The sequence below is a fragment of the Cebus imitator genome, unplaced genomic scaffold, assembly GCF_001604975.1.
Source record: "Cebus imitator isolate Cc_AM_T3 unplaced genomic scaffold, Cebus_imitator-1.0 Scaffold222, whole genome shotgun sequence".
NCBI classification, from domain to species: Eukaryota; Metazoa; Chordata; class Mammalia; order Primates; family Cebidae; genus Cebus; species Cebus imitator.
This window is the reverse complement of record NW_016107537.1, coordinates 1,696,628-1,711,181: the sequence shown is the minus strand read 5'-3', so window position 1 is coordinate 1,711,181 and position 14,554 is coordinate 1,696,628. Positions and strand designations below refer to the sequence as shown.

Below are 14,554 nucleotides of genomic sequence, written 5' to 3'. Positions count from 1 at the left end.
CAAAATTTGTGCATCAGGGATGTAAAGCACACCCAAAGATGTGTTTTGTTCTTGAATATACCGTGAATTCTGAAGATTTTTAAGTCCATAAACTTTAAAATAATTACAGTTAAGGAAATATGTGTGCATGTTTACTTTTAGAGGAGTTTGTTTAAACTCCTCTAAAACTAGGATTCAAACAAGAAACTTGAAAATCCTGGTGGTTCTGACAAACAGTTGTCAAAAATCTGTGAACTTTTTTCATTTATCTTTTCTACATTTCCAAATGGTAAGTTCTGCATCTGCCTAAAGTTTCCACTATTAACCTTCCATTTAAAAAAAAGGTAATTTTTTTCTTATTAGGTTATTAAATTTCTAAAGGAAAATATTATTTTATGATTTTATATATATGTTTATGTCTCTTGTAGCCGAAGGAATAAAGTTAAGAGCCTCAAAATCGGTTTCCAATGGAGCAGTTAAGCCTGCCACTTCTGATAACTTTGTGAGTATAGTATATATTTAGTACAATCTTAGTCTTCACTACTTTAGAGAGCTGTATGAGTGTCATATTCGTCGACTCTCAGAAGAACAGTTTTTACTAAGGTTTTTGTTATTATAAAAATTAGTGTTGCTAAGTAGCAATCCTGGTTGTCCATAACTGAAATATCTTCGTTGTAGATCTCATTTCTCACCTGCTGTTCCTAGGCCAGCAGCATGAGCGTCATCTGGGAACTTATTAGAGATGCAGAGTCTCGGGCCTACCCCAGGTGCTCCTGAATCGGAATCTGCTTTTCAAAAAGATTCCATAGGTTGTTTATCTGCAACAACAAGATTGGAAAGCTTTGTTCCAATAAAAGCTTGTGTTAACTTTTCAGCATATGAATGTGATTTTTGAAGCCATTTTAAATAACATTTGTTACCTGTTGGTAAAGAACTGTATGTGTTACCTACACAGTTACCAAAATTAACAGATTTTTTTTGAAGTGGGAAGCTTGAAGAAAATTGTAAAACATTGGGCAGAGATAAGCTAAATAATATTTTCTGCATAAAAATGTTTTTGAAGGCGATGATATAAAATGGAAATGTCTATCATACACTTTTGTACTTTCTTACAACTATATGTGCTGTGATTAATACTATGTAAAAATGTATGCCTGTGTGAGTTCTGACAGGATAGATATGTGAAAATATGTTTTATCTGTTCAATTTGGCAAATTCTCTAATTTTTATTTTTGATGATATAATTTTTTTTTTTTTTTTTTTTGAGAGGGAATTTTGCTCTTGTTACCCAGGCTGGAGTGCAATGGCGCGATCTCGGCTCACCGCAACCTCCGCCTCCTGGGTTCAGGCAATTCTCCTGCCTCAACCTCCTGAGTAGCTGGGATTACAGGCATGCGCCACCATGCCCAGATGATGTTTTGTATTTTTAGTAGAGATGGCTTTTCACCGTGTTGACCAGGATGGTGTCGATCTCTTGACCTTGTGATCCACCCGCCTCGGCCTCCCAAAGTGCTGGGTTTACAGGCTTGAGCCACCGTGCCCGGCTTATGATATAATTTTTAAAAGTCTGTTATTTGTGTAGTTTTATAGTAATTTAAATTCTTAAAAATTATAATACTTTCAATTATTTAGTGTTAGATCTGTTATACCTTCAATTTGTTAAGTGTTTTTCTTTTATTCTATGTATATATGTGAGTTTATTTTAAAGCTTAGTATTTTCAAACATGTCAAGGGAATACTTTTTCATTTCTCTAAAGTAAGTATAATTAGCTCTTAAGCATAAGCTGGGGGCCTTGTATCTCACTGACTTATTTCTACCTAAGACCCACTCAGAGAATGGGAGTTCCTGTTAATGCTGGCTCAGTTGCTTGTTTCTCTCTAGATTAGCAAAATGTAATTAATACTAGAACCAGACCATTCCATGTATCCGTGTAGATAATAAAGGTTTATTTATATTATCAACCAAAACATTCAGTATACCTTTTATTTTCTTTCCCTAGTGAAATAACTATAAGCAAGTTTTCTGTTAAAAATAGATAAGAGGGCTGGGCATGGTGGCTCACGCCTGTAATCCAAGCACTTTGGAGGCCAAGGCAGGCGGATCACCTGAGGTCGGGAGTTCAAGACCAGCCTGACCAACATGGTGAAACCCCATCTTAAAAATAAATAAATAAATAAAATAACTTTAAAAAAAATAGATAAGAGGTTAAATAGATTAGATAGATAAGATATATGGATAGATAGATAAGATAGATTAGGCAGAGGATAAACAGAATAGATAAAATAGGTTGGAGGGGTGGATAGATTGGATAGATGGATAGATGGATGGATGGATAGATAGATAGATAGTTAGATAGGTAAAGACAGATAGACAGATAGATACCTCAGCTGACCTGCTCTACTTTTCTTGCCTCCTATAGGGAGATGAGCATAAATACAAGTGATAAAAATAAATAGTCTTTTCTAAAGTTAGAATATTTGAGGTCAGGCACAGTGGCTCATGCCTGTAATCCCAGCACTTTGGGAGGCTGAGCCAGTGGATCACTTGAGCTCAGGAGTTTGAGACCAGCCTGGACAACATGGTGAAACTCTGTTTCTACTAAAAATACAAAAATTAGCTGGGTGTGGTGGTGTGTGCCTGTAATTCCAGCTACTCAGGAGGCTGAGGCAGAACCTGGGAGGCAGAGGTTGCAGTGAGCCAAGATTGCACCACTGCACTCCAGCCTGGGCAACAGAGTCAGACTCTGTCTCAAAAGGAAAGAAAGAAAAAGAAAAAAGAATATTTGTATTATCTTAAAAAAAAAAAGTTATCAACTCACATATAAGAACTTGAACAAATTAGGAAGCATAATGAGTGTGGCATAGCAAAAATTCAATATCCTTGCTATTTTCTGTCTTAGGAATGAACTTTATGTTTTTACTGTGATTTCTCAGGATAAAAAAGTAACACTTCATGCATCTAACTAAAACCAAGAAGAAGTGTAAAAATCTGAAATCCAATTTTTGTTTGCGTGTGTAAGAAAACACTGGCATAATTTCTGTATGGCATGAGTGCCAACTTCTTAGGACATATGTAGAAACTAAAAGAATGTCAAGTATTTTCATTTAAACACTCAAATTTTACATACATTCTGTTTAAAAAATTCTGCTATCAGGTGATATTAAGCAAATGCTAAATATAAATATTTCTACAGGATGAAGATTTGAAGTGGGTGGAAGAAAATATTCCCTCTTCATTCACGGATGTGTAAGTATCTTCTGTTACAGTTTGATTATAAATTTTAGGCTTTAGTTTAAAAGGGATCATTCTCATCCTTCGTTATGTGCTTTTCAAACCTCACACTTCGTATTTTCGGGTAAGCCCCTATCACCAGTAAATGGCCCTTACAGAACTACAAAGAAAAACCCTGGCTTGTTTCATTTTTCACTGTACAGCAACCATTTAAAACTAGTGTCCTGCCTAGGCGCAGTGGCTCACACCCAGCACTTTGGGAGGCCGAGGCGGGTGGATCATGAGGTCAAGAGATCGAGACCATCCTGGCCAACATGGTGAAACCCTGTCTCTACTAAAAATACAAAAATTAGCTGGGCGTGATGGTATGTGCCTGTAGTCCCAGCTACTTGGGAGGCTGAGGCAGGAGAATTGCTTGAACCTGGAAGGTGGAGATTGTAGTGAGCTGAGATCACACCACTGAACTCCAGCCTGGCGACAGAGCAAGACTCCGTCTCAAAAAAAAAAACCAACAAAAACTAGTGGCCTATAACCAACTCTAGCTTTTTCTGATCTGCAGTTATGATCATTTCATTTTTTTCTTTCTTTCTTTCTTCTTCTTCTTCTTCTTCTTTTTTTTTTTTTTTTTTTTTTTTTTTTTTTTTTTTTTTTTTTTTTTTTTTTTTTTTTGTAGAGATGGGGTTTCATCGTGTTTGTCAGGTTGGTCTCAATCTCCTGACCTCGTGATCTGCATGCCTTGGCCTCCCAAACTGCTGGGATTACAGGCATGAGCCACTGTGCCTGGCCTTAATTTTTTTTTTTCTATCACAGAAAACATCAAACATACGTAAACTTTCTCTTTAAAGGTAACCACAGCACCACGTATTGTGGGGATGGTTTTGGAGGAAAAACATGAGCATAGGAATCTTCTCTGGAAACTTTGAGCTATTCAGGATCCTCTTTATCTATGTCCTGTTTGAGACACAAATTCCAGATAATTGTTTCCATAGTGAAGAAATAGAATAGCCAAGTATGATAACATTTTCACATATTGGTCTTTCCCTTCCTGGCCCCCATCTGGTTTCTGTTTAGATAGTTTCTGTGTAGTATGATACTCCTTTTCCTGAATAATTTCCTTTACCTTTCTAATTCTTATAGTATAGGTATGATGGTAGTAAATCTGTCAGATTTTTGTTTGTTTGAAAAAGTCTTTGTTTCACCTTTATTGAAGATAATTTTTGTGAGAATACAATTCTTTGTTGACTTTTTTTTTTTTCTTTCAACACTTAAAGGGTTGGTCACTTGAATGTCTTCTGGCTTTCATAGTTTCAGAAAGATGTCTGCTTTAGTTCTTATCTTATTCCTTCACGTGTTATATGGATTTTGTTTGTGTGGGTTGGAGTTTTTTTGGTGAGGTGGGAAAGGTGGGGGAATTGGCTGCCTTCAGGATTTTCTCTTTATCTTTAGTTTTCATCATTATGAATATGATGATTCTAGGTATGTGTGGGCATATATTTTCATTTCTCTTGGTTGTATACCTAAAGTGGAATTGCTAGATCATATGGTAACTCCAACACTTTGAGGAAGTGCCAAGCTGTTTTCCAAAGAAGCTGTATTATTTTATAATCCTATCAGCAATATATGAGGGTTCCAACTTCTCCACATTTTTTGTTAACACTTGTTATTGTCCACCTTTTTGATTTTAGCTCTTAGTGACTATGAAGTGTTATGTCATTGTACTTATGAGTAACTGAAATTCAAAGTGTCTTGTTGGGGGAACTGGTGTTATTTAAACTGTGGTAACTGAAATTCAGGTATAAATAGTCTATGCAAAGTAAGAACTGCCTATTCATTATGAAACTTACAATACACTATTATACTTTTAGCAGTCAGAAAAGGAAGATAGGGATGTATTTTTTTTTATATTTACCCATATATTTACTGTTTCTTTTTTCTTTCCTTTATATATGAGCTAAGGTCTTTCTTTAGTATTTCTTATAGGATAGGTCTGCTAACAACAAGTTCTCTCAATTTTATTTATATGAAAATGTATTTACTTTGCCTTCCTTTTTTTTTTTGAGATGGAATCTTGCTCCCGTCTCATAGGCTGGAGTGCAGTGGCGCAGTCTCAGATCACTGCAACGTCTACCTCCTGGGTTTAAGCACTTCTCCTTCCTCAGCCTCCCAAGTAGCTGGGATTACAGACATGCACCACCACACCCAGCTAATTTTTATATTTTTAGTAGAGACGGGGTTTCGCCATGTTGGCCAGGCTGGTCTTGAACTCCTGATCTCAGGTGATCCACCTGCCTCGGCCTCCCAAAGTGCTAGGATTACAGGCATGAACCACAGCACCCAGCCATTTGCCTTCCTTTTTAAAGGATAGTTTTGCTGGATATAGAAATCTTGATTGACTTTTGTTTGAACACTTCCAACATGTCATTTTAATATCTTCTGGCTTTTATTGTTTTTGAGGAGAAAATAGTCATTAATTGTATTGTTTTCATGTGTGTGATGTGGCATTTATCTTTTGCTGTTTTTCTGATTTTTCCTTTATATTTGGCTTTCTGCAGTGAGTCTATGACATACCTAGGTCATCTTTTTGTCTATTCTTTCTGGAATTTGTTGGGCTTCTCAGATCCATGTCCCTTGGTCATTTTCCAGTGCCTTCGCTACTTTTTAAAACATTTTTTTGAGACAGTCTCTCGCTTTTGTCGCCCAGGCTGGAGTACAAGGCAGTGGTGCAATCTTGGCTCACTGCAGCCTCTGCCTCCCAGGTTCCAGCAATTCCCTTGCCTCAGCCTCCCTGGTAGCTGAGATTACAGGTGCATGACACCACACCTGGCTAATTTTGTATTTTTAGTAGAGATGGGGTTTCACCATGTTGGCCAGACTGGCCTCAAACTCCTGACTTCAGGTGATCCACCCACCTAGGCCTCCCAAAGTGCTAGGATTACAGGCATGAGCCACTCTACCTGGCCAGCTACTTATTTTTGATATTTTTGTACAGGTTTTGTCAGTATTTTTTGTGGAAGGAATCATCTGACCTTTTCTGTCCACCTTTTCTTGCTCTCTTCTATTGCAATCACTTTCTGTATGTTCCTTTTTTCCTTCTTTCTTTATTTCATTTTCTTTGTTGTTTTCCTGCCACATATAAGATTTCTTTTGAATTATTCTCCCTTGAGTACCTTGTAATGTTCTCAATCACTGGAATAATTTTTGTCTTTTTCCTTAATTATTTTTCTGAGTATGATTGACTCTGAATTTCTTTGTGCTTTGTTTTTATCTACTTCTGCCCTTGGCTTTTAGATTCCTTATTGTAGAATGTTTTTAATATTGCCAAATGTTCTTTTTAAGTTATTGTATTTAATCTGGAGTATTGTGTGTTATAATTATAGTTTTCTTCTACTGTAAGATATTTTGATTTTCATTTTCCTTCTTTTTCTTTTCCGCAGTATTATATGGAGTTTATTTTGGTTTTCCCATTCTGAGAGATTTTATGAAGGTTCCTGGTTTGAGTGCCTTTTTCCATCAGTGGGCATGAACTGTTTCTTTTATGGATAATGTTGATGGTATGGAGGAGTATGGAGTAGGGGAGGTTGGTGGTGTTTTGTCTGTCTGTTATTTCTGCAGACCTTCCCTCCCCCTTTTTACTGCCTCTTTAAAATGTACTACACTATCACATCTCCAAGGAATATTCCTCTTTTTTATATGTGATCCTTTCCTGAAAACAATGATCATTCAAGGCTGCTACTTTTTGTCCCACTCGAATTGAGCCCTTTCGATGTAGCAGGTGCTGTGAACCTCCAAGTCACTGGTTTTATACAGTCTGTTGACACTGAGTGTTGGCTTTTCTGCAGGGATTGATTTTTGTCTATGCTTGTCAGTCTTCCCACCACCCCTCTACTATTTTTCCCCATAGCCTCTCAACCCTCTCTTTTCCTACTCTCTGTACCCATGAGCTTGCAGTAACAGCAAGGAATCTGTTGGGATTTGACATTTATTTCTCTATTAACATATAATCTCAAGTTTGTGGTGTTTCCTGGTAACGCTGAAGGCATGTGTCTTTTGTGGTTTTGTTTGCAATCCTTAGTAATTTTATGGTTTTTTGAGCAAGAATATATGGAGAGATTCAAATTAGGTGGCCACCATTATTTTCCAGATTTGGAAACTCATAACTAAGCATTTTAGAAGGAAATTATTTAAGCAGGCTTACCTCCTACTGTGCTACCGCTTCTTGGTGGAAACCAGTGAGGCTTCTAGGTAGTTCTCTTTATATGTGAGAAAGGCACTATTCTCTACTGTTTTTTTCTGTAGATAGAAATGTCTTCCTGGTTACAAAAAATCCTTTAAAATATAGAAGATTAAACTGTCTTATTTGATGTCTTCATGAACCATTTATATGAAATGATTAGAGCTGTATAATCCAAGAATAATTTCCAAAATTTCAGGTTTTTAGGAACCTTTGCTTCTCCACTTCTGAAAACTTTAACACAAGAAGTGTAGCCCAATGTTATCCAAAATTAATGTACGAGTTACATAGCAAGTTTAGTACTTAGACTTCAAACACAGAGAAAAGCCTTCCCCTTATATAATTGTGGAAATGGAACGAAAATTTTATAAGTCATAGGATATTTTAAACAGATCATGAATAATCATATGATATCATGTATTATGAGATATTGGTATGATATTCACTGTGAATTTCCTCATCTTCGACAACCCATGAAGGTGAGATTAGCATAGCTTATCTCTCTCTTTAATGCACTGAATCGTTCCTAATAAGTTTTAAGTAGTCATTGATGTCACAGCAGGGACCGTTGTTGATATTGCTAGTGTTTCCTCTAAACAAGGTGCCAAGCATGCAGCAGATTGTCTTCCGGACCTCTAGGGTTCATCTCTCCCCTAATGCCGTCTTCTCCCCCAGATTTTTTTAATCGTATTATTCCAGTCTGCCTTGGCTCCTTCCTCACGCTAGTCAGTCTCCTGGCCCTCCTGGCTTCACCACGGACCGCACTGTAGGTGGCATCCTCTGGAGTTGTGCATTGCACTTTCATGGCAAAACTTTGGCACTTGGACTTTTCCTTCAGGCTGTCCTCCCTCAGACCTCTGTCACATTGAGGCTAGATTAAAGTTACTTAACATTTTTATATATTCATGTTTTCTTTTTATATTATCTTTGCGGAGCAAAAGTTCTGTTATATAACTCTCTCTCTGGAAACCTTTGCTGGCAGACATCCAGGCAGTGGTCATAATGACACAGAAGTTAAACAAATGCTGGATTCTGTAAATACCACCTTTCATAATGTGTTTATTCATAAATGGGTTAAGTCCGCAATAAAATTTTTGGATGAACACATTTGTATAATCCTCACCCAGATCAAAGAATAGAATAATGCTAGTGCCCTGAAAAGCCCATTTCCCATTTCCCTTTCAAATCAAGAATCTGCTTTCCCAAAGGTTCTGCTGTCCTGAAGTCTACAACTGTAGATTACTTGTGTCAGTTTCTAAAATTTTATCCCTCAATAGGTATCCATTTGCTTTGCTGCATACTATTCCATTGTCTGAATAACCCATAATTTACCCATTGGGGTTATTTTCAGTTTAGTGCTATTGAGAACAGCACTGCTGTGAAAACTCTCCTCCATGTCAGTCTGTGAGCCTGGGTGCTCCCTTCTGTCACTTCTGGCTATCCAGGAGTGAGAATTCATGGGTCATGGCATGTGCCTATATTCAGCTTTTGTGGATACACTTACCTTACTGTGAACAACATTATCACCTTTTTTTTTCCTTTTATTTCAGAGCTCTTCCAGTATTAGTGGATTCAGATGAGGTAAAATATATTTTTGCATATTATATTTTCACAAAGTGGAGATGTATTTCAGAAAGAAGTTCTGAAAACTACTTTTTATGATTATTATAAATTGAGTAGACAGAAAGATGCTATGAATTGATTTGTGGGTAAAGTTTAAAGGCTTTATGGATAAAGTCCTCATTTCAAACAAGAACAAGATAAATATTTATTGGTATGGAAGAAATGAAGGATTATTTTATGAGATCTTGATTCTGTGATTTTCTAAAATCTTGTATATAGATAAGAGTTTAAAAGATTTTAAGTTGGCAGTTTGTCTAAGTTAACCTCTGATACTTGTAGATATTTTGCTGAGGTATTAAAGTTTCTATCTCATTTTCATTTACTAAGCTGGAAATTTGGATAGAGGATGTGGAGTTAGGAAAGTTTTTGGGAAAAAAAAATTAGCTGTGGATCACTTGGACATTGAGTTGTGGTACAAGGCAGGAAGAAATCTGAAGTGTAAGAATTAAAGGCTGGATACATGGAACATTAACTTTCGCAAAGGAAGGGTGGAGGGAAGTTAGTGGTAGCTGAATAGTCACTTGTATGGTGGCTGTAGCACATAAGAGGAGCCAGAGCTCTATTCGTTGAAAGAAAAGGGAAATGATTTTGGCATCACTCTGTTAATTTGACTATACTGGGATGGGAGGGTTTGAGAAGGTCTTGCTGCAAAACAGTTAAACTTCAAGATTTATAACTCTACAGAAAGATGTAGCATGTACATTAAAAGTAATTTAAATGCCCTCTTAAAAGTAATTTTATGCTACATCTTCCTGTAGAGTATTACAAGTATTATATCTTTCTGTAAAGTATTAGTAAATCATCTGTAATTTCAAAAATACATTAATTTAGTAAAGTGAGACAAATCTCTAGATGAGCTAGGCCTAAGAAATCCATTTTAGTAGCCGGGTGTGGTGGCTCACGCCTGTAATCCCAGCACTTTGGGAGGCCGAGGTGGGTGGATCACGAGGTCAGGAAATCAAGACCTTCCTGGCCAACATGGTGAAACCTCCTCTCTAATTTAAAAAAAAAAATACAAAAAATACAAAAAATTAGCTGGGCGTGGTGGCACCAACCTGTAATTTCAGCTACTCAGGAGGCTGAGGCAGGAGAATCACTTGAACCAGGGAGTCAAAGGTTGCAGTGAATCTAGAACACACCACCACACTCTAGCCTGGTGACAGAGGGACTCTGTCTTAAAAATAAAACAAATAAAATTTATAAAAACACAACATTTTAACTCCATTCCTGCCTCTCAGTGGAGATTCTGAACCTGACATGTTTTCTAGCTAGCAGGAAATGTGTAGAAGCAGATAACTGACTATGCATTATTGGAGAGTATGAATTATGTGGTTTTAATTTTTAAATTTTTATACGGATGGGATCTCATTATGTTTCCCAGGCTGGTGTCAAACGCCTTGCCTCAAGCAATCCTCCAGTCTCAGTCTCTCAAAGTGTTGGGATTATAGGCATGAGCCACTGTACTTTGCCTTTTATTTTCTGTACCTGATATTTCCATGTATATATTGTAGAATATATTTAGTTCCCCTAAATGCAGCTGTTGAAAGATTAGAAATTTTTTGTTAGGGTTCTGGAAGCAGCATCAACATGTTGATATGTATCTTTTTTTTTTTTTTTTTCTTCAGGAAATCATGACCAGATCTGAAATGGCTGAAAAAATGTTCTCTTCAGAAAAGATAATGTGATTAGAACCCATATAAGTGAAATGTAGTTAAGCATGAAGGACTATCCTTCATCAAGACTGAAAGTGAGCTTTGTTTTGATATTGCATAGCAAGTTTTTATTGTGTTATCTTGGAAGTCTGTGTGTCAAAATGAAGAATACAGGTGGCAGGAGGGTTCTGCAATCCTTTTAAAGTTGACTCTTGAGTGTCAGTTGAATGTCTATTAAATTGGATTTGGAAATAACCTAAGGAAAGTATTATGATAAAGATCTGCACAGATGCCTCTTAGCGGACAGGTGGCAGACATGTGGGTTAGGGTTCTCCCTCTTTTCTCTGGAACATATGACAATTCCAGATTAAAGAAAAATGTTTTTTAATAAACATGTTGGTCTTTTTTCTAGTCACCTTTGAGGTAGATATTGTGATTCTTCTGGACTATAGTATATCTGTGTCTTTATGTCTTGGGTTTACTAGATGCAATAATACTTTTCTTTGACATTTGTACTGAAGTGATTCGATATGAAGTAAAACTTGGTTAATGTTGGAATATAGGCATATTTATAGGTTTTTGCAACTCCCCCCCCTTTTAAAAATCTGCACAAGGCCGTTGTTTGTGAGTCTCATGCGCATCAAATGATGGACTTAGGTCTTCTCTGAGCTCAGGGGAACACAAGTGCACAGAGTGAGATGTCTTGAGGGTCACAACCAAAGAATTGCCCTCGTTGTCCCTCACTCAGGCCATGTGTACGTGTGATGCTGCTGAATCTGCCAGGGCGGGTGGTGGCCATATGGCTCCCCCAGAGCACTTCCTACGCAGCAAACTGGGAGACCCATTACTGGTGAACTTCATGGAAATTAGAACTGTATCTTTTGCATAATGTTGGCATATTACATTTCATATTAAAAACATATATTTAGTTGCATGCTACATCATTTTTGATTTCATAATTAATTTCTTAAACTTCAACCATGTTTTATACCCTATTTTGTTACATCATATATTTGTAATGTGTAATATGAAAACTTTTGCTTTAATTTCTTTTTTACAAATGTAGAATGTTCTAAACTTGAAAGGCAATTGAATGTAGTAGCGGTGAAAATGTGAATGTTTTGCTGCTTTCATGACCAAAGATACAGGGCTAGTGGACATTTAGAATAGTAATTAAAGAGTCTTGAATGTCTTTTCTTTGAAGGAGTTCTAACCTTGTAAATTGAGAATGACTTCAGAGAATTTTGATTAAGAAAACATTGAAATTTTAACTGGCACAAACACTTAAACATAACCTCCAATTTTTTTTACTGTGAAGCCACAAAGCAAATTTTTTTTTTTCTTTCAAAAGCCTACCTTCTGTATTTATTTCTTGTTTACTCATTTCAGAGAGAGTAGTAAAGAAGATCTATTTCTGGCAGTCATATTACTTGAAAGATATTGGCAAATGTGTTTTCACTCCTGACCATGTGGAAAGTGAACAGTGTTGGCAAACATTGCTGAGAAAGGCATACTTTTCAAGATGCCCTTTCTTTGGGATATCCTTCCTAGGGAGAAAAAAAGTTTTAACAATTGTGAATTCCATTTCTTATTTCAGTTTCTGCTGCAGTAACGGGTTCCCATCCACTGCAGTTCCCAGCATTTATGTTCTGGTATATTCTCCCCTTAGTCCATTAACATTTTTATGTAATAATACCCCACTCCCCAAGTTTTGAGACAGAATGACCCCCTACTTATTACATGGCTGTAGTTGAATTTGAACATGTGGAATATTGGGCTTGCAGGCAGTAGGAGCTGCAAATCTGGTAGAGTGGGAGTGAGGAGTTAATGGTGAGTATGATGATAAGGGAAACTGCCTCTGACAGAACCGCAGTAATGTTTGCCAAAACATGTCTTTCTACAGCTGGTAGCATAGTTGATGCTACCTCTGTAGCTCAGCTGCAGGCTGCACTGCAAACTTTTCTTCCATCCAGAGAAAGCAGAATTCCCTCCTAGTAGCCTTATCACAAATATTGTTTCTCGAAGGGCATGTGCTATCTGTCACCTTCAGTGATATTTGTGCCATCTCTTGATGGCTGATGACCTGGATCGAGTATTTCTGTGGAGGGCCTTCTTAGGCCCCTCACATACATGAGAAGGGTACTCTAGTGCCATAGCCATAGTTCACAGGAAGGACTCTGGGGGAAGTTATGCCTAGGGCCACTGAGCAGCTCATCATCCTTGCTTCTGCACAAAGTTTCCAGAAACTGGCCATCAGGGCCTCTGAGGCACTCAAATCAGTTTACTTTTAGCATGCCAGCTAAAAATAAAGATGGGTCTCCCTGTTAGTGAGGGAATCTGAGGATACGGGTCCGGTTTGATTTTTTTTAGGCAAAATGCTTAAGTGTTCTGGTTATGCCATTTATATTAGATTAATATGATGTGTGAAATTTTCTTAAAAGGGAATTTTCATGATTTAGATTAGTATTTAAACATCTGCTTTAGATAGCAGTTTTACTGCAAAAATAAGGAAAAATTGGTGAATATGTGAATTTTTTTAAGCCTGAGAGATGATAGAATATTCCCATATTTTTCCTGTAAAGAAAATAATATTTTAACTTACACACCCTGTAGAAAATGCCACCCTTTCCCCTTGTATTACAGTACAATGTTTACACTACTATACTGTCAAGACAAAGTATGAAAAATGTACATATACATTTTGATTTATATATCCTTTTTAAAAAAAAAAGTTTGAGTCTGTTGCACTAGGCTGTACTTGACTAAATTTTGGACAGATGCTGTGTTAGATTTATGATCACTAGTTCTGGTACTTGTGTCTTTGTATGATCAAAGCATGCAATAAACAGTACAAAGCACCAAGCCTTATACTTAGAAGAAGTGTAACATTGGTTAACATACTGGTCAAACACATTGAATGTATATAAGTGGCAAAACTAGATTTGTAAGGAACTGTACATTATAATATTGGAGCTCAGTACAGCATGAAGAAACTTCTTTAAAACTAAGAAAACATTCATTTATTTGGGGAGAAATTTTAGGAGTGTAAGAAGTTTTATTTTTCTATTTTAAAAAGTTAAATTGTTCTATAATTTGGAAGAAATTTCATTGAATGTAAGACATAACTGAATGATTTTTGTTTGAAAAATTTATGTATTTTGTGCCTTAATATTTTGTTCTTTTAATAAAAATCTTCTGAAATTTTGAATGATTGATTCTTGATCGTATCTATTGGTTCTAGATTATATAAATCTGTAGGAAATACAAACTCCAGTAGATGGTAGGACAGAAACAAAATTCTTAAAGGAGGAGGCACAGCTAATCAAACACAAAAAAGTGCTCAACCTCGGCAGTAGTAAAGAAATGCAAAACAAAAGATAGGGGATATTTTTAAAAATCAAATTAACCTAAGTTTCTACTATGGTATATTTGTAAAATCCCTTTGCTTTCAAAGTCTGATGAAATGAGCACAGTTACTAATGATGGTCATATAATTGATTCCGTTTTTGTGAAAAGTTAAACCATGTGTTTATAACCTTTGAATAATGTCAATTCTGGTGATGTTTTTAAAAATTCAAAATACAGAATAAAGTTTCTGTACAAAAGTGTTTATTATAACATTATTTGAAGTAGAAATAAAATTAGAAACAAACAGTATCATAGTTAAGAAGTGAGGTATGATTTAACCAGCTACTTTATGGGATATTGTACAGCCATTAAATGATGAAGAATTCATAATAAAAATACTTATAAGAACTGTGATGCAGTGGCACATATGTGAATGCTTATCTGTGTAAAAGTAAGGTAGAGCAACTTGCTCTGATGGTTCAGAAAAAA

At 36.3% G+C, this 14,554-nt stretch overlaps 1 protein-coding gene across 2 annotated transcripts in view; it reads left to right on the top strand.

Annotated features, from left to right (window-relative positions):
- Positions 1 to 14,284, top strand: part of TMEM87B (transmembrane protein 87B) — a 68,180-nt gene extending 53,896 nt beyond the window's left edge. For both annotated transcript variants that reach the window (XM_017549827.2, XM_017549826.2), the window contains exons 16-19: positions 408 to 481; positions 3,174 to 3,226; positions 8,993 to 9,023; positions 10,691 to 14,284. In XM_017549827.2, coding sequence (XP_017405316.1) covers positions 408 to 481; positions 3,174 to 3,226; positions 8,993 to 9,023; positions 10,691 to 10,750 — 218 coding nt within the window. In that variant the 3' untranslated portion in view covers positions 10,751 to 14,284. The remainder of the gene's footprint in view (positions 1 to 407; positions 482 to 3,173; positions 3,227 to 8,992; positions 9,024 to 10,690) is intronic.
- Positions 14,285 to 14,554: the final 270 nt, after the last annotated feature.